Source organism: Schistocerca nitens, chromosome 5 (genome assembly GCF_023898315.1).
Source record: "Schistocerca nitens isolate TAMUIC-IGC-003100 chromosome 5, iqSchNite1.1, whole genome shotgun sequence".
Classification (NCBI taxonomy): Eukaryota; Metazoa; Arthropoda; class Insecta; order Orthoptera; family Acrididae; genus Schistocerca; species Schistocerca nitens.
The window spans coordinates 403,657,732-403,679,353 of record NC_064618.1 but is presented as its reverse complement, the minus strand read 5'-3'; the positions used below and the strand labels follow the sequence as shown (position 1 = coordinate 403,679,353).

The following is a 21,622-nucleotide window of genomic DNA, read 5'->3' as shown; positions in this document are numbered from 1 at the left end:
CGGAGGTGCTTCGGGAACTCAAATGTGGGAATCACTTGTGGAAAGGCTGAGATCTTTTCGAGGAGCACTATTGAAAAAAATTACAGAACCAGCATTTGAAGCTGAATGTAGAAAGATTCTACTTGTAGTGTTACGAGAATTTCGGCGTTAATTGTAGAACCACTCAGCTTTCTACCGTCTCGAACACACGATACTTTAGATTTGAGTGTGAAAGAACGGAATCGTACCTATTGCGCGCCACATGTCTGTGTGTGCAGGTTTAAATTCAGCCGCAGGAAGAATGTAGACGCGGTGGTTTAACGGCACCGACAAATACCTGTAGGGCAGTCCATGGATGTTTAGTGAATGCGGACGAGAGGACTATGGAGTATTTATGTAACTATGTGATAATAGTATCAGTGGCTATTGTTAGTGAAGAAAGAACTCTCAAAAAACTCTTATTACAGCCCCGCCTGACGTATTTCATAAATCCTGCGACATAGAGTTATGATTATTAAACCAACTATTTTGTGGATGTAATTAGATTTGTTTCTGACGTGAGGCGATACGAGTGACTTACAAGAAGTCAGATGTTTATGTGAGAAGAGAGAAGTTTGTTCTGTATGAAGCTTTAATATATCGATAGTTGATGAAAAGTAACCTTCGTGTATCTACTTATTTCGCAAGTAGAGGGAGAATTTTAAATATTCCTGCACCTAGCATCACTCTTCGGAGAAGAAGTTTAAAGAGATTCCAGAAGCCAGTGAAGAAGATCGGCTACGGACAACAACTAAGTCATCTACTAAAAGGAGTGGAAGTTAGTATATCTACTTCACAGTTAAATCGCCGTCTAAAGCGTTAGACACTGTCCCGTACATTTCGTGCAAGGACCACGAAGATAAGATTAGAGAGACGAAGACTCATACAGAGGCATATAGACAGTCGTTTTTCCCTAACTCTGGTAGCGGTTTTGAACAGGAAATGACTTATAGTGGTACAGGGTACCCTCCCCAAGCACCATACGGTGGCTTGCGGAGTATGTATGTAGATGTAGATGTAGAAAAGTACATGTGGCACAGTGTGCGTCGGTAAATTATATTTGGCTGGGGGATGGGAGGGAGGGGCCGCAACATACGTGAAACCGTCCGTCGCTTAACTGAAACGAGGATATACACTAGACTATATGCTCGCACACCCACCGCCGTGGCGACTGAACAGATATTGCTTCGCCGTCCCCCATCCCCAACTACCCCCATCCCACCCCCCAGCAGCGGAGCTGATCTCAACAGTTTGAGTATATATTGTTTAAAAATGGCTCTGAGCACTATGGGACTTAACTTCTGAGGTCATCAGTCTCCTAGAACTTAGAACTACTTAAACCTAACTAACCGAAGGACATCACACACACCCATGCCCGAGGCAGGATTCGAACCTGCGACCGTAGGGGTCGCGTGGTTCCAAACTGTAGCGCCTATAACCGCTCGGCCACCCCGGCCGGCAGTATATATTGTCCCGGCTAGTACAGAACCATTCTCTGCCGTGTTGCTAGGGCATAAAACATCTCTGATTCACGTTGTGAATTTAGTCGTGTGAACTAGCGGTTGAAAATTGATCGCGTTTCCCAGAGATATTTCGTACATTTTCAACCACGACGGATACAAAGACAGTTTTTTTTATTACTCTGGAGTGAGATATCAACTGAGTTCAAGACTATTTTTACTAATTTGTTTCCCTGAGTAATTTGATTTAGTTACTTTAGCAGTCTGTATGCTTTCGTTGAATCCTATTAAGTCTCCTTGTAAAAAGGTTTATCAGCTTCCTTCAATTACCCTTGAATGTTAACAGATATTATTGTCTATGTGCTAGCTGATTATGGAATTTAGTAAACACTGGAAATGTCTCGTGTATTTCTATTTTATTGTCACAATTAAGTTCTTGAATTAATTACAGATGGCACCGGGGGATCAATGAAAGGAGAGTTGATCTCAGTGTGTATTGTTTCGGTATGATAACAAGTCAGTCAGTACTACATTCCTTCGTGTATCTGTCACCAAGATATACTTTCCCATGAAACTGTCCTTTGCCATTAATGTCCGATAAATTATAAATGTGTCTCTGGGCCTTAGAATGTCTAAGCTTCTCAATTCTCACGACACGATATTAATTATGGATTCGAATCCTTTCCATGTCTGTTCAGCACAAAGTTAATCTTTTAACGGGCACTATTTTTCACTTCTCGTTTATTAGCGGAATCACCTCGACAATGAGCTGCAAAGATACTAGTGTGATAAGGTCCAAACTATTTTCGGTCCCAATCCTCTTTAATAATTCGCATATAGCGAATAAAGTCCTAATTCAACATAAAAGTTTCCGTATTGTCAATAAATCTCTTCATAGTCGTAAGTATACGCTCGTAGCGTTTCGTTTATGCACTCACTTGCATATCAATGTTCGTACACCCAATCACCTCTAATTGACTCCGTCTCTGAATTTATCCCAAAATAATCTATTCTCCACCACTCCAATGTCTAATCCAGTTCTAAGAATGGAATTTAATTAGGCTTCTAATACCAAAATTCCGACTACCACGGAAGAACTGCGAACACACTCGCCACCGCTAAAAACAAAAACTCATGAGACCTAACAATGCTGCGCATTGGTTTATGTATTACATTAAAAAAACGCAACTCTGTTATGTCTTCCTTGGATTCTCTTTGTACTGCTTTGCGTTACTCTACTTCGAATATCTGCTATTTGTAAGACTTTAACTAACTGTTATTGTTGCGGTCTTCAGTCCTGAGACTGGTTTGATGCAGCTCTCCAATGTCCCTCTATCCTGTGCGAGCTTCTTCATCTCCCAGTACCTACTGCAACCTACTGAATTTGCTTAGTGTATTCATCTCTTGGTCGCCCTCTACGACTTATACCCTCCACGCTGCCCTCAAATACTAAATTGATGATCCCTTGATGCCTCAGAACGTATCCTACCAACCGATCCCTTCTTCTAGTTAAGTTGTGCCACAAACTCCTCTTCTCCCCAGTTCTATTCAATACCTCCTCATTAGTTATGTGCTCTACCCATCTAATCTTCAGCATTCTTCTGTAGCACCACATTTCGGAAGCTTCTATTCTCTTCTTGTCCAAACTATTTATCGTCCATTTTTCACTTCCATACATGGCTACACTCCATACAAATACTTTCAGAAACGACTTCCTGACACTTAAATCTATACTCGATGTTAACAAATTTTTCTTCTCCAGAAACGATTTCCTTGTCGTTGCCAGTATACATTTTATATCCTCTCTACTTCGACAATCATCAGTTCAAAAATGGTTCAAATGGCTCTGAGCACTATGGGACTTAACATCTGAGGTCATCAGTCCCCTAGAACTTAGAACTACTTAAACCTAACTAACCTAAGTACATCACACACATCCAAGCCCGAGGCAGGATTCGAACCTGCGACCGTAGCAGTCACGCGGTTCCGGACTGAAGCGACTAGAACCGCTCGGCCGCCGCGGCAGGCCATCGTCAGTTATTTTGCTTCCCAAATAGCAAAACTCCTTTACTACTTTAAGTGTCTCATTTCCTAATCTAATTCCATCTGCATCATCCGACTTAATTCGACTATATTCCATTATCCTCGTTTTACTTTTGTTGATGTTCATCTTGTATCCTCCTTTCGAGACACTGTCCATTCCGTTCAACTGCTCTTACAAGTCCTTTGCTGTCTCTGACAGAATTACAATGTCATCGGCGAACCTCAAAGTTTTTATTTATTCTCCATGGAATTTAATACCTATTCCAAATTTTTCTATTGTTTCCTTTACTGCTTGCTCAACATACAGATTGAATAAGATCGGGGAGAGGCTGCAACCCTGTCGCACTCCCTAACTATTACTTCGAAACACTATTACCGGTTTTTTTTTTTGGCTCTTAGGCCATTTCGTATTACAGAATTTAATCTGATACTCGTTTCTGTATAACCGCTCTCTAAAGAGCGGTTACAACTACACTGTCCAAAACCCTTTGTTACACCACACGAGCAGATGCAGAGCGCAAGCCGCGGACCAGTTAAGACACGACTGATGACAAACCCTTGTCTACCGGCGTCTTTAGACTCCCCTTTGACTCTGTGTAAATCGAGTAGCGTCGATTCACTCCAGAAGCTACACGACGGCTGCAGTGAGTTTACATTTAAACGCGGTGCAACTCATGTGGAAGTATGCGTAAGGCCAGTATTACACTATCAAATTTCTTTGTCAAATATCTTTGTCAAAAATCTTTGTCAAAGATATTTGATGGTGTAATAGGGAACTTTGTCAAATGTCGTCCAATATTTGATCAAATCTAGGGCCTCGCTGTAGATTTGATCGAAGAAGTCGCTTGTCTTCTGTTCACTGCAATGTGACATGTTACCACATGGAGCGCTACCATCGCTGCAGCGTTCTGTCGTCTGTAGTGTACACTGCCGGTAAATATAATTGGTGTGTGCTGACGACTACAAAATTAATAGAGATGTATGAAGCTTTTGAGGTGCTTAACAACGTGAGGCACCCTGAATACAAAAATAGATTAAGAAGATTGGAGACCCGACCTGACCTAACCCAACCTAATCTGACCTAACCTAACCCTCTCTTGTAGCAAGGAATCGGAGTGTTACAGTGAGCCTGTCTTCTGCAGATGTAGCAGTTCTTAAATGAATATTGTGCTTTGTGATGAGAGGACACTTCACACTTCACAAAAATGTATGCTCATCCATTCTTAAGTAGTTGATGTACGACTTGACGTCCTCCACTATAAGCTCACGTAACAAGTTTTGTTGAATGCTTTTATCGTGTGGTCGTAGAACCCACGGCTTCACCCATTGATGTTTCCTTTTTTTGCCCCGCTTCTCATCCACATGCGCACACAGTGAAATTGTGGTACATGCAACTGCTGCGGTTAATAACAAGATGTTGTTGTCATCCATATTGAAATTTGACGAAAAATATGATGACAGTGTAGTAGCCCTTCTAGCGCTACGTAAAAGATCATTGTCAAATATATTTGACGGAATATGTATTGTAATGTTGATGCATTAATTTGTTCTGATAGCGGTGCTGATATTCAAGACAGTAAAAGTGCGTTAAAAGCTGTGAGCTATCTGGGGAAGTTAACCTTGCATTACTGAGCAACTGTTTCATCAGATATCCAGTCTAGCTTACCAAATTCCCAACCAGACTAACATTAATTATAATCTTTTAAACATTGATCATTGTTCGGTTAAAGTTTCAGCATATTAAACTTGATTCATAACTAAACTGGTGCCTTATTTAGGATTGTAATGTGAGTTTGTAATCTTACGGAACACATCAAATATGGAGCCAAGATTGGGAGACTGCATACAACACTGCACTCATAAAATAACACACAAAGAACGTTGAAACATATGCAAGAGGAAATTAACCACAACTAACCGATTAAATTTTCATCCAAAGAAGTTACGTTCATAGCGCAATCCTGTCCGTCATGAAATTACCACACACTGGTATACTAACTCTCTGTGAAATCTTCCCAAAAAGAATAGCTGAGGGCTACTTTGATGCTTACACCACATGCTTCACGTGGTAAACTTGGTTTGCAAAAAGAGTGTAACTCCACAATAATTTTGATAATTAAAATAAATTACATCGAAACGCAATTTAGAAAAGAAAAACCTCGAACTGGTTAGTGTCGTCTTACTATTAACCTGATGGGTCAAACAATTGTATAAGCACGTGTTACTGGTCTCACAAAGTAAACCCCACGTGGGTTGAACATAAAGAAAAGTTGCTACATTGAAAAATATTGTCAAGACGAGACGTTATGATCTCACGCACATTCGCATTTAAGATTGATGATCTTAGAGTTACGGATGATCCACACGTGGTTCCACTTTACTCACAAAGTATCGACAAAGCAACTACTTGGAGATATTGTGAACTTTGCACTCGAATTACACTGCGTTGCAGTTTAAGATAACATTAGATATTTTAGATCTAAACCTGAAATAAAGGTGATTAAATTTTCAGTTATGCTGAACTTAAGAAATCCATTGTCCTACATACTTAGCAGAGACGCACTTAGCCGGAGATCTTACCACTTCAGGCGCTCGCCGCAGACAGACTGGCCTGGGCCCCTACCGAGCGTGCTTAACAGATACAAACGGAAGTGACCAGAGAGGCAGCTTCCTATACCAACATGACTAGGGACAGACAGGACCATACCAAGAATAGAAACCTCTTTGCGTTTGGAAAGCGTAGCTACCTGTTCTGACGTTGGTCCTACTGTTCTCTAGCAGACAGGCTTGTCTGCTACCATCAAGCATGCAACTAGAAATTCCTTTTGCTCATTCATCATTTCACACAGAATGGAAGGGGGATGACAGCATCTTATCATATACAGTATATAAAACAAAGCGGATGTAGGTTCCGTATGAGACTGTGTGACATGAATTACAAATAAACCGTGTTTTAAAGTGTAGTAGTGTGACAGATCGTTCTTGATTATGTATATAAGTAACACGTTCCACTGCTCAGTCTACTCCCAGATAGTCAGAAACAAAAAAAAATGGTTCAAATGGCTCTGAGCACTATGGGACTTAACATCTATGGTCATCAGTCCCCTAGAACTTAGAACTACTTAAACCTAACTAACCTAAGGACAGCACACAACACCCAGCCATCACGAGGCAGAGAAAATCCCTGACCCCGCCGGGAATCGAACCCGGGAACCCGGGCGTGGGAAGCGAGAACGCTACCGCACGACCACGAGATGCGGGCAATCAGAAACACCACAGTAAATTTAGAAGTGGAATGTATGCCGTAAATGACAACAGTTTTAAGAAATTAAGACGAAAGGAATCCAACAGAGACCTTTCAGTATCACATGTTTGATCAAATCTTTGACGAAGAAATTTGATAGTGTAATATCGGCGTAAGGTTCAAAGCATTGTTTCAGGTCTCTGCATCTGGATGCTCCGCCTTCCGCGCGTTAGGGCCGTTAGTGCGGTCCTGCTGCAGCTGGGATCGAGTGCTGATGCGCCGGCGGCCATCTTCGCCTTGCCTCGTGTGTCGGCGCGTCGTCGCCTCCGTTGGGATGCAGCCGGCGGCGTCCGCACGCGGCGCTGCGGCCAGTGCCAAGGGCGGGCGCTGTCGCCATTGTTCCGGAGAAATCAGCCCCCCACGGCGTCATCGCTGGCTCTCCGCCGGCTGCCGCATATTTTTCGGGAAATGGACGGCCGAGTGGGGGGACGGCGGCGCCGGCGTCGGCGTCGCCAGGCTACAAAAGGCCTGCCGCCGGGCGACGGCCCGCAGGCAGCCCGCGTGTCGCAGACGCACAGCCCGACGTCACTCCTCTGACATGGCACCCTCCAGGACCGCGGTGAGTCGCCGCGCTTCGGCACGCAGTGTCGTTCGCTTCTCAGTGCGATACGTCTAAAATCGTTCAGTGTTTGCCGTAGCGGTGCTTGTTACGAACGGCGATGTGAAAAAAAAGGAACTGATAATGCGAGTGTTTGCTCTGTAGCTACAATGACGTAGTAATTATAACTGCTAGTATTCTCTTCGTCAATGTGACACAAGACAGTGCCCCCGTTGATGTGGAAAGTGAACGTTACTTGTGAACTTGTGAAACAGACAAAAGTGTTGCGATTAATAATTTGAATGATCATGGAACTTTGGGTTATGTTTGCATTTCATAATTTAAAAAGAATTTCGGTGGTGGTATCAATGCACATGACCAGAAGGCCACATATTAAACAAAGTTTATGTATGTTTATTGTACCACACCATTAGAAAGGAAGAGTCAGGAGCACTGCTCTAATAAACTTTAAAAAATTAAAAAAATCACACATCACGAACAAATTGTCCAATTGCCAGTTGTCCAAATGGGACGGAAATTGGTAGATGTGTTGTGTATGTAAAGACAAACAATTTCTTAGAATTGCAGAAAAATTTATTCGAGAGAAAGACCTTCACGAACTGAGCAAGTCAATAATGCGTTGGTACACCTCTGTCATATATATACATATATGGTTCATGGTGTGGGTTCCTGTTGTCATGTCCTAATTCATGAACCACGGGCAATGTACGAGTGGCCAAGTAAGTGGTCCTGACAGTCGGGATACCAGTTACTTTGGAATAAGGCTGGGGATCTTGGACATATTCTGAGTCGTGGTCACCTTTGTGCTCAGACGGCAAAGACTACCAAATCCACCGGTTAGTCCCTGAACCGTTAGGGGTAAAACGCAATGGGACCCAGGGCAAGTAAGGCAAGCAACCTGCTTCCCTGGTACTTTAAATATGATGCTGGCAACAATGAGAGCCAAATGCCTCGGACTTTTTGAGGTGACGGAGACCCACCTCTAATTGACAAACCAGGGACTCCTAAGATACGACTCGGCAAACGAATGGTAACGAGATGGGGAGCTATTAATATCAATGGGGGCTACTCTGGGAAGAAGGTAGAGCTGGCAGAGGCTGCAAGTAAGATGGGGTTGGATGTTTTAGCTGTTAGTGACATTCGGGTGAGGGGTGAGAAAGAAGAGGGAGAATACAAGGTCTACCTGTCAGGAGTCAAAGCAAGAATAGCACAATGGGGTGTAGGGCTTTACATCAGGAAAGAAATGGAACCCAGCGTAGTTGCAATAAGATATGTAAACGAACAACTGATGTGGATAGATTTGACAGTGTCTAGCAAGAAAATTAGGATTGTGTCAGTATACTCGCATTGCGAAGGGACAGATCAAGGTAATATGGATAATTTTTATGACGCACTCAGTGATGTAGTTGTTAGAGTAAAGGACAAGCACAGTGTTCTGCTCATGGGTGATTTTAATGTCAGGATTGGAAATCGAACAGAAGGGTATGAAAAGATTATGGGTAAATTTGGAGAGGATATGGAGGCCAACAGGAGTGGGAAACAACTCTTAGATTTCGGTGCCAGTATGGGCTTAATAATCACAAACTCATTTTTTAAACATAAGAACATTCACCGGTATACTTGGGAAGGCAGGGGAACCAGATCTGTCATTGACTATATAATAACAGATCAGGAATTCAGGAAGGCTGTGAGGGACACACGTGTATTTAGGGGATTCTTTGATGACACTGATCACTATTTAACCTGCAGTGAAATTGGTATTGTGAGGCCGAAAGTGCAGGAGGTCAGGTCCATATGTAGGAGGATAAGACTGGAGGAACTTCAGGATAAGGAAATCAGGCACATGTACATAACAGTGATCTCAGAAAGGTGCCAGTCAGTTGAATGTAGTCAATTACAGTCATTGGGAAAGGAATGGACAAGGTACAGGGACACAGTACTAGAAGTGGCTAAAGAATGTCTTGGAACAGTAGTGTGTAAAGGTAGGATGAAGCAAACAGCTTGGTGGAATGACATATTCAAGGCAGCCTGTAAAAGGAAAAAGAAGGCGTATCAAAAATGGCTACATACTCGAACTCAGGAAGACAGAGAATGTTATGTTGAAGAAAGAAACAAAGCCAAACAGATAATTGCAGCATCCAAGAAGAAATCTTGGGAAGACTTTGGAAACAGGTTGGAGACTTTGGGTCAAGCTGCTGGAAAACCATTCTGGAGTGTAATTAGCAGTCTTCGAAAGGGAGGTAAGAAGGAAATGATAAGTATTTTGGACAGGTCAGGAAAACTGTTGGTGAATCATGTTGATGCCTTGGGCAGATGGAGGGAATATTTTGAAGAGTTGCTCAATGTAGGTGAAAATACGATCAGTAATGTTTCAGATTTCGATGTTCAATGGGATAGGAATGATGATGGAAATAGAATCACATTTCAGGAAGTGGAGAAAATGGTCAATAGATTGCAGTACAATAAAGCGGCTGGGGTGGATGAAATTAAGTCGGAACTCATCAAATACAGTGGAATGTCAGGTTTTAAATGGCTACACAGGATAACTGAAATGGCGTGGGATTCGGGACAGGTTCCATCAGACTGGAAGAAAGCAGTAATCACACCAATCTTTAAACATGGAAACAGAAAAGATTGTAGCAACTACAGAGGTATCTCTTTAATCAGCGTTGTGGGTAAAATCTTCTCAGGTATTGTTGAAAGGAAAGTGCGAGTATCAGTTGAGGACCAATTGGATCAAAATAAGTGTGGGTTTAGGCCTCTTAGAGGTTGTCAGGACCAGATCTTTAGCTTACGGCAAATAATGGAGAAGTGTTATGAGTGGAACAGGGAATTGTATCTATGCTTTATAGATCTAGAAAAGGCATATGATCGGGTTCCTAGGAGGAAGTTATTATCTGTTCTACGAGATTATGGAATAGGAGGCAAACTTTTGCAAGCAATTAAAGGTCTTTGCATGGATAGTCAGGCAGCAGTTAGAGTTGACGGTAAATTGAGTTCATGGTTCAGTTTCAGGGGTAAGGCAAGGCTGCAACCTGTCTCCACTGTTGATCATATTGTTTATGGATCATATGTTGAAAACAATAGACTGGCTGGGTGAGATTAAGATATGTGAACACAAAATAAGCAGTGTCGAATATGCGGAAGACTTAGTTGTGATGGCAGATTCGATGGAAAGTTTGCAAAGTAATATTTCAGAGCTAGGTCAGAAATGTAAGGACTATGGTATGAAGATTATCATCTCCAAAACGAGAAAGAGATATAAACGGATTGAGTGCCAAATAGGAGGAACAAAGTTAGAACAGATTGACGGTTTCAAGTACTTAGGATGCATATTCTCACAGGATGGCAACATAGTGAAAGAAATGGAAGCGAGGTGTAGCAAAGCTAATGCAGTGAGCGCTCATCTACGATCTACTCTCTTCTGCAAGAAGGAAGTCAGTACCAAGACTAAGTTATGTGTGCACCGTTCAATCTTTCGACCAACTTTGTTGTATGGGAGCGAAAGCTGGGTGGATTCAGGTTACCTTATCAATAAGGTTGAGGTTACGGATATGAAAGTAGCTAGGATGATTGCAGGTACTAGTAGATGGGAACAATGGCAGGAGGGTGTCCACAATGAGGAAATCAAAGAAAAACTGGGAATGTATCAGTCAGGGCGAACAGGCTTAGATGGTGGGGTAATGTTACACACATGGGAGAAGCAAGGTTACCCAAGAGACTCATGGGTTCAGCAGTAGAGGGTAGGAGGAGTCGGGGTAGACCAGGGAGAAGGTACCTGGATTCGGTTAAGAATGATCTTGAAGTAACAGGCTTTACATCAGAAGAGGCACCAATGGTAGCACTGAACAGGGGATCATGGAGGAATTTTATGAGGGGGACTATGCTCCAGACTGAACGCTGAGAGGCATAATCAGTCTTAGATGATTATATATATATATATATATATATATATATATATATATATATATATATATATATATATATATATATATATATATATATATATAAACTCCGCCCGCTGCGCGGTTTCAAAATTGAAATGGCTCTAAGCACTATGGGACTTATCACATGAGGTCATCAGTCCCCTAGACTTAGAACTACTTAAAGCTAAATAACCTAAGGGCATCACATACATCCATGCCCGAGACAGGAGGTTCGAGTTCTCCTTCGGGCTTGGGTGTGTGTGTGGTTCTTAGCACAATATAGTTTAATTAGTGTGTAATTCTAGGGGCCGATGACCTCAGTAGTTTGGTCTCTTAGGAGTTCACACACATTTGAACATAAACTCCACCCGAACAGGCTATGGAGGCCTAATCCATATGCAAGTAATTATTCGGCTTGGCATTGATTGACAGAGTTGTTGGACGTCCTCCTGAGGGATATGGGCTCAAATGCTGTACAACTGTCACGTTAGATGGTCAAAATTCCTGTCTGGATGGAGGGCCCTGCTCATTATGTTCCAAACGTTCTCGACTAGGAAAGGATCTGGCTGCCCTGATGGCCAAGGTAGCGTTCGGAAGTCACGAAGACAAGCGGTCGAAACGCTCACAGTGTGTGGGCGGCGATTATCTTGCTGAAATGATACCCAGGATGGCTTGCATAAACGGTAACAAAACGAGGCGTAGGATATCGTCGACGGATCTTGGTGCTATGAGGGTGCCGCAGTTGACAACCAAACGGGACCTACTATGAACAGAAATGACACCCCACGTTGTTGGGCCATATGGAGGACGACAGTCAGGTTGGTATCCTGCCTGTGTCCCTGTCGCCTTCAGACGTATCTTTGGTCTGGAGTCTCACTGAGTGGCGGAGAACTGCTTTCAGTGAAGAGACTCGCTTCGAATTGAACCCCAACGACGAGCGAAAACGTGTCTAGAGACGTCCAAGACAGCGGAGATATACAAACCTGTTTGTCGCCCGCCATGCACCCCGACGAGCTGGAGCGATGGTCTTGATTGCAATTTCTTTTCGCAACTGGACCCCTTTCATTGCCAACAGCGGCTTCCTTACACCACAGCGGTACGTTGACGATATTCTACGACCCGTTTTGCTGCCGTTCATGGCAAAAGCATCCCTGTCTGCATTTCAGCAAGATAAGCCAGCACAAAGCGAGAGATTCTACAGCTTCTCTTCATAGTTATCAAACCCTACCTCGTCCAGCAAGGTCGCCGGATCTCTGCCCAGTTGAGAACCTTTGAAGCATTAGGGTAGGGCCCTCCAACCACCTCGGAATTTTGACGATCTAACGGGCGACTTGGAAAGAATTTGGCAAGATAACCCTCAGGAGGCCATCCAACAAGTATATTACCAAAGGCAAGTCGAATAACTCCGTGCAAGAGGCCAGAGGTGGACCAACGCGTTACTGACTTGCTGGATTTGTGAAACTGTTTCTGCCGGCCGGGGTGGCCGAGCGGTTCTAGGCGCTACAGTCTGGAGCCGCGCGACCGCTACGGTCGCAGGTTCGAATCTTGCCTCGGGTATGGATGTGTGTGACGTCCTTAGGTTAGTTAGGTTTAAGTAGTTCTGAGTTCTAGGGGACTGATGACCTCAGCAGTTAAATCCCATAGTGCTCAGAGCCATTTGAACCATTTTGAAACTGTTTCTCTTCAATAATGCTTCCAGTTTGGCTAAAATTATAATCATTTGTTTATCCGTACATGTACACCACATGTACCGATTGGAAAAATTCCTTCGTTGTGCCTCGGTTTATTTTTTATATGTTTAATTTTTTTGTCTTTAAGTGTATGAACTGCCCATTTAAGCTCTTTGGTCCACTTTGAGCATCATTTATGGAAAGACGTATGATTTCCGTTCTTCTCCAAAACAAGAGCTTTGTCTACACTGTTTAAATATACCTGTATACAAATACACTCCTGGAAATTGAAATAAGAACACCGTGAATTCATTGTCCCAGGAAGGGGAAACTTTATTGACACATTCCTGGGGTCAGATACATCACATGATCACACTGACAGAACCACAGGCACATAGACACAGGCAACAGAGCATGCACAATGTCGGCACTAGTACAGTGTATATCCACCTTTCGCAGCAATGCAGGCTGCTATTCTCCCATGGAGACGATCGTAGAGATGCTGGATGTAGTCCTGTGGAACGGCTTGCCATGCCATTTCCACCTGGCGCCTCAGTTGGACCAGCGTTCGTGCTGGACGTGCAGACCGCGTGAGACGACGCTTCATCCAGTCCCAAACATGCTCAATGGGGGACAGATCCGGAGATCTTGCTGGCCAGGGTAGTTGACTTATACCTTCTAGAGCACGTTGGGTGGCACGGGATACATGCGGACGTGCATTGTCCTGTTGGAACAGCAAGTTCCCTTGCCGGTCTAGGAATGGTAGAACGATGGGTTCGATGACGGTTTGGATGTACCGTGCACTATTCAGTGTCCCCTCGACGATCACCAGTGGTGTACGGCCAGTGTAGGAGATCGCTCCCCACACCATGATGCCGGGTGTTGGCCCTGTGTGCCTCGGTCGTATGCAGTCCTGATTGTGGCGCTCACCTGCACGGCGCCAAACACGCATACGACCATAATTGGCACCAAGGCAGAAGCGACTCTCATCGCTGAAGACGACACGTCTCCATTCGTCCCTCCATTCACACCTGTCGCGACACCACTGGAGGCGGGCTGCACGATGTTGGGGCGTGAGCGGAAGACGGCCTAACGGTGTGCGGGACCGTAGCCCAGCTTCATGGAGACGGTTGCGAATGGTCCTCGCCGATACCCCAGGAGCAACAGTGTCCCTAATTTGCTGGGAAGTGGCGGTGCGGTCCCCTACGGCACTGCGTAGGATCCTATGGTCTTGGCGTGCATCCGTGCGTCGCTGCGGTCCGGTCCCAGGTCGACGGGCACGTGCACCTTCCGCCGACCACTGGCGACAACATCGATGTACTGTGGAGACCTCACGCCCCACGTGTTGATCAATTCGGCGGTACGTCCACCCGGCCTCCCGCATGCCCACTATACGCCCTCGCTCAAAGTCCGTCAACTGCACATACGGTTCACGTCCACGCTGTCGCGGCATGTTACCAGTGTTAAAGACTGCGATGGAGCTCCGTATGCCACGTCAAACTGGCTGACACTGACGGCGGCGGTGCACAAATGCTGCGCAGCTAGCGCCATTCGACGGCCAACACCGCGGTTCCTGGTGTGTCCGCTGTGCCGTGCGTGTGATCATTGCTTGTACAGCCCTCTCGCAGTGTCCGGAGCAAGTATGGTGGGTCTGACACACCGGTGTCAATGTGTTCATTTTTCCATTTCCAGGAGTGTAGTTGGGTAGCAAAATTGTGGATTTATTGGACGAAGATAAGTTTCGCTTTGGAAATGGTAAATTCTAACCCAGATCAATTCTAACCTAGAGTTAGCAATCCAAGTAGGTCGAAAGACTAAAACCAAGATACCTTTCAGTATTAGTGGATCTGGGAAGGCGTTTAACAGCATAACGTGGAATAAAATACTGTAATTCCGAGACTAAAGAGAACAAATCCCCTAACAGGCGCGTGTGTACGCAATATTAACAAAAACTGTCTGGAAGTGTGGTGTTTAGCGCCACCGCCTCTGCCTCGCGGGGTACTGGATTCGATTCCCGGTTGGGTGGTTGATTTTCTTCGCTCCGTGACCGAGTGTTTTTGTTGTCCTCATCATTTCATTTCACATTCATCGACATGCAAATGGCCGAAATGGCGTCAAATAGGAAGACCTGAACCAGGCAGTTGAACCACCACAGACAGGGTCTCGCAGCCAAAGATGCATACCATCATTTCATTTTTTTCTACAAAAACAAAATGCGTATGCTGGAAGTGTAAAGACGTCAAGCAAAGACATCTTTGTTTTAAGAAAGAAAGGGGCTGCAATTTCTCGCTACGGTAATTTACACTTTTAGTAGGTCTACGCCAAAGAACCAAGGTAAACCAACATGAGTGATTAAGGAATTATCACCAATGCTAAGTTTGGCTAACTAAACTGACGACAAAAAATTTTAAATAATTGCTAGAGGTAAGAACGGATTGTACGTTAAGGATAAACAAAACTGATAGAGAACCCTCAAAAGAAAGGAAGGTTTAGGTTTTAGTGGCTAGTCGAGGTCATTGGAGAGAAGGGACACAAAGCGTGAAGGAACTATCCCGGGATTCACCTTACTCTGTTTTGGGAAATCACAGAAAACCAAACTATAGTTGGTCGGATGAGTATTTGAAACCTTCTTAATTACGATCCTACGTCAAACAAACAAACAGCGGAATGTTCGCGGAAAGGTTAATAACGGTCTACTGTTAACTGAAACGTCCGGAGGTATAAAACGGTGCAGGGTGTTCCTTGAGTGTAGTATCAATAAGTCACTAATGCAGTGTCAGGGTGTATCGATTTGTGGAGATATGAAATGGATTGACCAGTATGCTCAATTGTAGGTTAAGTTAACATAGCACCTTCGTACATTGGTAGGATTTTGGTATGGGTAAAAATTTATAGCTGGATCTTTTTGTCGAACACTAGACTTAAACCAGAAGCTTTCGCGACTACCTTACCTCGTTAGTAAATAATTTATGTCCCCTAATCAATCAGTGATCATCGATGGAGATCTATCATGTAACAACTGACTGAAAGAGCAGAATATTAGGGTTTAACGTCCCGTCGACGACTAAGACATTGCAGACTGAGAAAAATCTAAAATTGGAGAAGGATGGGGAGGGATAACGCCGTGCCCTTTCAGATACACCGGACAATGCCCCGCAGAGCGGCCACCTCAAGGAATGGCAATAGCGCTGGCTCTAGAATCTTCCTGATGTAGAGGTTAATGTTTTAATGACGATGAATTGCGCAACGGATTTTGCATTAAAAAGTGCACTTGGATGTTGGTTTTTTGTGTGTGTTATGCTACATATAAGGAGGATAAACGTCGACTAGCACTTGTCGGAGTTTCGCACCGGAACGACTTTCTCTCTCGAGAGTACGAGAGTACGGTTTATCTTCCTGTGGTACTGGCGCTTGCATTGGTTGGGATCCCACGACTGCCATGCGAGTAAGGGATCTATGGGTTTCGGAAGTCCATGCTCGATGTCATACAGGAACTCAGCGTCCCAACACGCTTAAGAGAAAAGACATCTTCCGATCGTCAATGCAGGCAGGCTCCTACAGCCACGTCAATTTCGTTTAATCAGGAATTACACTTGTTTGCAGAAATATAATTATCCTTGCGACGACTTCTGGAGCACCATGAACTGTCAGCAAGGCTACCAATGTTTCGGCTTCCTTTGACGTGAGTCCTCGCCCTACTTCAATACAGAGACAGCTCGACTTTTGCCCTGAGGAATATGTTCTCACGACCTCACACTCATTGCAAATACGTGATAACGGGTTGCTCACAAGGGAAATTCCATATCGCACCCCCTCAGATTTAACGTTAAATGGGCCAGTGAATAGCCCGTGGAAAACTGAATATAGGTCAAGCATGAAAACAGGAAGAAATTGTACTGAACTGTGAAAAAAGAAGCAAAATAGTAACAGTAAACGGCCCAAGTTCAAGACGTCCAACATCGAGCGATTTTCAAGAATCACGGCGTCGTGGTTGTTCCTCACGGTGCTGGAAAACAGAACTGGAGATCCAAAATTTTTTCCGCAAAATTATGTACTTTCCGTCCGATCATGGAAGTGTCTGTTCTCGTTCTAGAGTCTTGGCAATTGTCATACTATACATTGTTTATAGAATATGAGTCATGCGGTAAGGTGCCGGCCGCAGTGGCCGAGCGGTTCTAAGTGATTCAGTCTGGAACCGCGCGACCGCTACGGTCGCACTTCGAATCCTGCCTCGGGCATGGATGTGTGTGATATCCTCAGGTTAGTTAGGTTTAAGTACTAAGTTCTAGGAGAGTGTTGACCTCAGATATTAAGTCCCATAGTGCTCACAGCTATTTGAACCATGCGGTAAGACTCGTATATTACCGTCGCAAGTAAACGTGATGAATAGTGAGAAAAGGCGAGATGCAGCATAGACCTCTCACGGAAATGAAAACAACAAATAAACCGCTGTGAACTATATTATAACAAAGGAATGCAAGAGTCAAAACTTCCAAAACGCAAAGCAAGAGTCATAACATGTGGTACTTGTGTAGAAGAAATAGGACGTATGTATGTCTGGAGGTCCCTTCATTACACATCGGTGTTGCAAACGGACGTTACAACACGACACACACACAAATTTCAATATAGCGAACAGACACGTCAGTAGCCGGAATGATAGCTCATAATTTTGTGAAAAATAAAAATAAAATATGTGGAACGAGATTCGGAGATGGATCTTCCCCTTCGTAGTCCAACACCGTGATGCAGTGGCTATTCAAACTTCCTCGATGTAGCACATCTTGAGCTTGGACCATTCGCTGTTCGATTTCGCCTCTTTTTCACAGTTCAGTACTCTTCCTTCCTGTTTTCGTGCTTGATCTGTGATCTGTTTTTGACGGACTATCCACTAGGACATCTTACCACTGAATCTACGGGGGATGAGAAGCGGAGTTTCCCTTGTCAGAAGACGGCTCGTCATAACTCGCCAGCCACTAAGAGCGGAAGAAGCGTAATCTCAGTTCGATTCATTGCCCTGGGTGAAAGCCATTGTTACTGCAAGAACTGGTAGCTCTGCACCCCTAAATAGTCTACTTATTTAAACATACCATACACGCACAATAAGTACAATGTTATTTGCTATCATTCTTAATGTTGCAGTGTTAACGGGCAACAATGCAGAATCGAAGGGAGATCCAAACCATCATCCATGCCATGCTTCCGCTTTACCGTATGTCTGTTACACTGTTCAACAATTCAGGCTGTCAGAGTATGGGCACCACGACACTTGTACCCTGAAGTCACGATCACTTAATTGCCGGTAAACTGTTTTACATATCATCCGGGTATGGACTGATTCGGGCCAATATTTCCTGAGGTTGATATCTGATGAGAAGTTAATAGTTTCTGCACAATGGAAACGAATGTAATTAAACGTGTACCACCAACATGGTGTGAGCAGATAGCCGCGACTTGTCTACGCTCGCTGATGTCGTTACCTGTTGCAGGGCTCTGACACCTAGCCAAAGATTATGGACGAAGCTGTACGGTCCGCTATGGCCACGAAAACAACATGGTACTGATGACCTAAGATGTTAAGCCCCATAGTGCTTAGAGCCATTTTTTTTCACTTGTTCGAACTTACTCGTTCGAACTCACTCCATGGGCGTATTACGCGTCTGATGACTAAGAGACTAACTGGCTCTTTCTTTTCTGTGCGAAGACTGCTTGACTACTTCAAAGCGCATGAGTTAAACATAACACTGATATTGTCCATCATATAATGGAAAACGCTACTGGAAGTTCCAGGACTGTTTTCGCTGCAGTCTCAATTATTTACTACCGATATAATGTTCCACATATCCTTTGACCACAGAATCACTTTGATACTGTATGATGAGCAGTTCTGAACAGCAACAAAAGCTGTGTTGTGGATGTAATTGGGTTAATGATGGCACAATTATTATTAAGCAATGATACCATTTGTTCACAACTGTATTATTGAAAATAATTTCTAAAATACTATGTAAAAGACTTCAAAAACAAATCATTTAAAATGATTACAGTCATTACAGGAAAAACCTTGCTGGTTCACATTTAATAATAAAATGCAAAACAACAGCACCAAAACTGTTCCACGAGAGAATTAGCAATAGCTGCAGTTCAAAGAACAGTGGAACTAAATCAAACTTCGAAGGTATGTTATAAAACCTCATAATTAACAACTGAGTTCTGGCTCAGAATACTACAAGTTCTCAATTAGAGAATAAATAAACTAGGGAAATTCTGACCTAAGACACAAAAGATACCATCACAATTAAAATTTATATAGCACAGAATAAATGCAGGATGCAAAAACATAAGAAGGTGAAGAAGCAATCCCGGCGTGAGACAAACATTCGTACCAGAACTCAAAGCCTGCTTCCTTGCATACACATGTGTCATCTAACTTCACAGAACAATATCAAATACGATTCATAACAAGAAACTAATACAGCTTAAACCATTCAGAAAACTTAATTACCAAAACCTTGGCAATTTCAGAAAGAATGTTTTACCAACATCAACATTAATCTACCGCAAAGGCTTCCCATAACACTAGTTGCAGTGACGGTGACCAATGTGAGCAGGCACATTGGGCTAATGATTATGTGTGTGCGACTTCCTGTGACTTGGTAGTCTGCAACAGGCTACACAGTCTCCAAAATACATATCTAAGCGAAATCATGGCGTTATGCCAAAGGTATACATAATTGACACCATGGACCTGTTAGCTGCACACTGCATGAGAGCTGCCCGTGCACTCCAAGCACAGCCGTCGTGGGAACCAAACACCTCCAACCGGACCGTTCTTCAAACGCTCATCGGATCTCTCTATCTCTGTCTCTCTCTCTCTCTCTCTCTCTTTCGAGCCTTCAGTCGCCTATCACCACTCGGCTCCACAGGCGCACCCTTCTTGTCCGGCTTGTTCCGCTGCTCCTCAGCAGACGCAGGGCAGACTTCTCGGAACGAAGACAACACCGAATGGCTCGTCCCAGGTGCTCTCGGTGTCGCCATCCGTATGTTGTCAGCCAACAGCAACCCGAGGCACTGGCTCCATACCCCAGTTGTTCCATGTTCGCCGTAAGACTCCAGCAACAGACCACTCTGGTTGTCAGACGGCGCCGGCCGGAGTGGCCGAGCGGTTAAAGGCGCTACAGTCTGGAACCGCACGACCGCTACGGTCGCAGGTTCGAATCCTGCCTCGGGCGTGGATGTGTGTGATGTCCTTAGGTTAGTTAGGTTTACGTAGTTCTAAGTTCTAGGGGACATGACCACAGCAGTGGAGTCCCATAGTGCTCAGAGCCATTTGAACCATTTGTCAGACGGCGCGGGCCGGAGTGGCCGTGCGGTTCTAGGTGCTACAGTCTGGAGCCGAGCGACCGCTACGGTCGCAGGTTCGAATCCTGCCTCGGGCATAGATGTGTGTGATGTCCTTAGGTTAGTTAGGTTTAATTAGTTCCAAGCTGTAGGCGACTGATGACCTCAGCAGTTAAGTCGAATAGTGCTCAGAGCCATTTTTGTCAGACGGCAGCTGCCGATCGCCTTTCCAGGCGCTGGCTTCAAGCTCCAACCAGTCAGCTGCCAGACACAATAGTCGGGGAACAACCTCTTAGGAATCAAATCAACACCAGATGGCGCGCCGGTGGTGCATTTGAAAACCCCTCCCGGTCCTATCGTATCCCCTGGCGCAGGTTGCCTGTTCCGGCTGGCTCATAGCTGCACAGAAGACTCGTAAACCATTCTGCGCTCAACCCCTCGTCGACAACGGCGTCGCAATCCGCGGTTGTAATCACACTCCCCGCGCCCTGTACCTACAACCTTGCCGCAATCTGACGAGTGGGGCGGTACAGCTCAAGCCATGCTTTGTGTCTGTTAATTTTTACAAACGTTAATGGATACACAGGGGAAACGAATCATTTCATTTGCAATGCCCCTCAAAGGCAAGGCCCTGGGTTCGAGTGCGAGTTTGGGTCTTAGTTGTAATCTATCAGCAAGTTTCAAAAGCAGCGCAGGGTAACCGTGCGGTCAGGGGCGTCTTGTCACGGTTCGCGGGGCTCCCCCCATCAGAGGTTCGAGTCCTCCCTCGGGGATGGGTGTGTGTGTGTGTATGTCCTTAGTGTAAGATAGTTTAAGTTAGTTTACTTAGTGTGAAAGCTTAGGGACCGATTATCTCAGCAGTTTGGTCCCATAGTCTTTACCACAAATTTCCAACTTTCAAAACAACGATCACTCCGCTGTAAAGTGATTCACTCTTGGAACAAACCCCTAGGCTGTGGATAAGCCATTTCTCCATAATATCTTTTCTTAGAGAAGTGCTATTCCAGCAACGTCTGCAGTATTGACTGTGTGAAGTCTGCAAAGTGGGAGAGAGAAACAGACTTGTAGCTGTGAGGGCAGATCGTGAGTCGTGTTAGCGAAAGACAAAGCTGCTGCTGCTGCTTAGGGTCACAGTCCACCTAACAGTTTTATTGTTCCATTAGGATTGCAAACTCTGCTACAGAGCGAAAGATTCATTCAAAAAACATTTCAGTTGGAGACCTATGAATGGGCGATCATTCATACCATTCACTAATATCTTAAGCAATTACTCGTGGTGAGTAAAACCTACCCAATTAGAT

General features: G+C 44.4%; 1 protein-coding gene across 1 annotated transcript in view; it reads left to right on the top strand.

Moving 5' to 3' along the window:
* The first annotated feature begins 7,147 nt into the window (after positions 1 to 7,147).
* The window catches only part of LOC126260248 (putative uncharacterized protein DDB_G0287191), a 32,523-nt gene continuing 18,048 nt past the window's right edge, over positions 7,148 to 21,622 (top strand). The window contains exon 1 of the mRNA XM_049957565.1: positions 7,148 to 7,384. Within this exon, the coding sequence (XP_049813522.1) occupies positions 7,364 to 7,384 (21 nt within the window). The 5' untranslated portion in view covers positions 7,148 to 7,363. The remainder of the gene's footprint in view (positions 7,385 to 21,622) is intronic.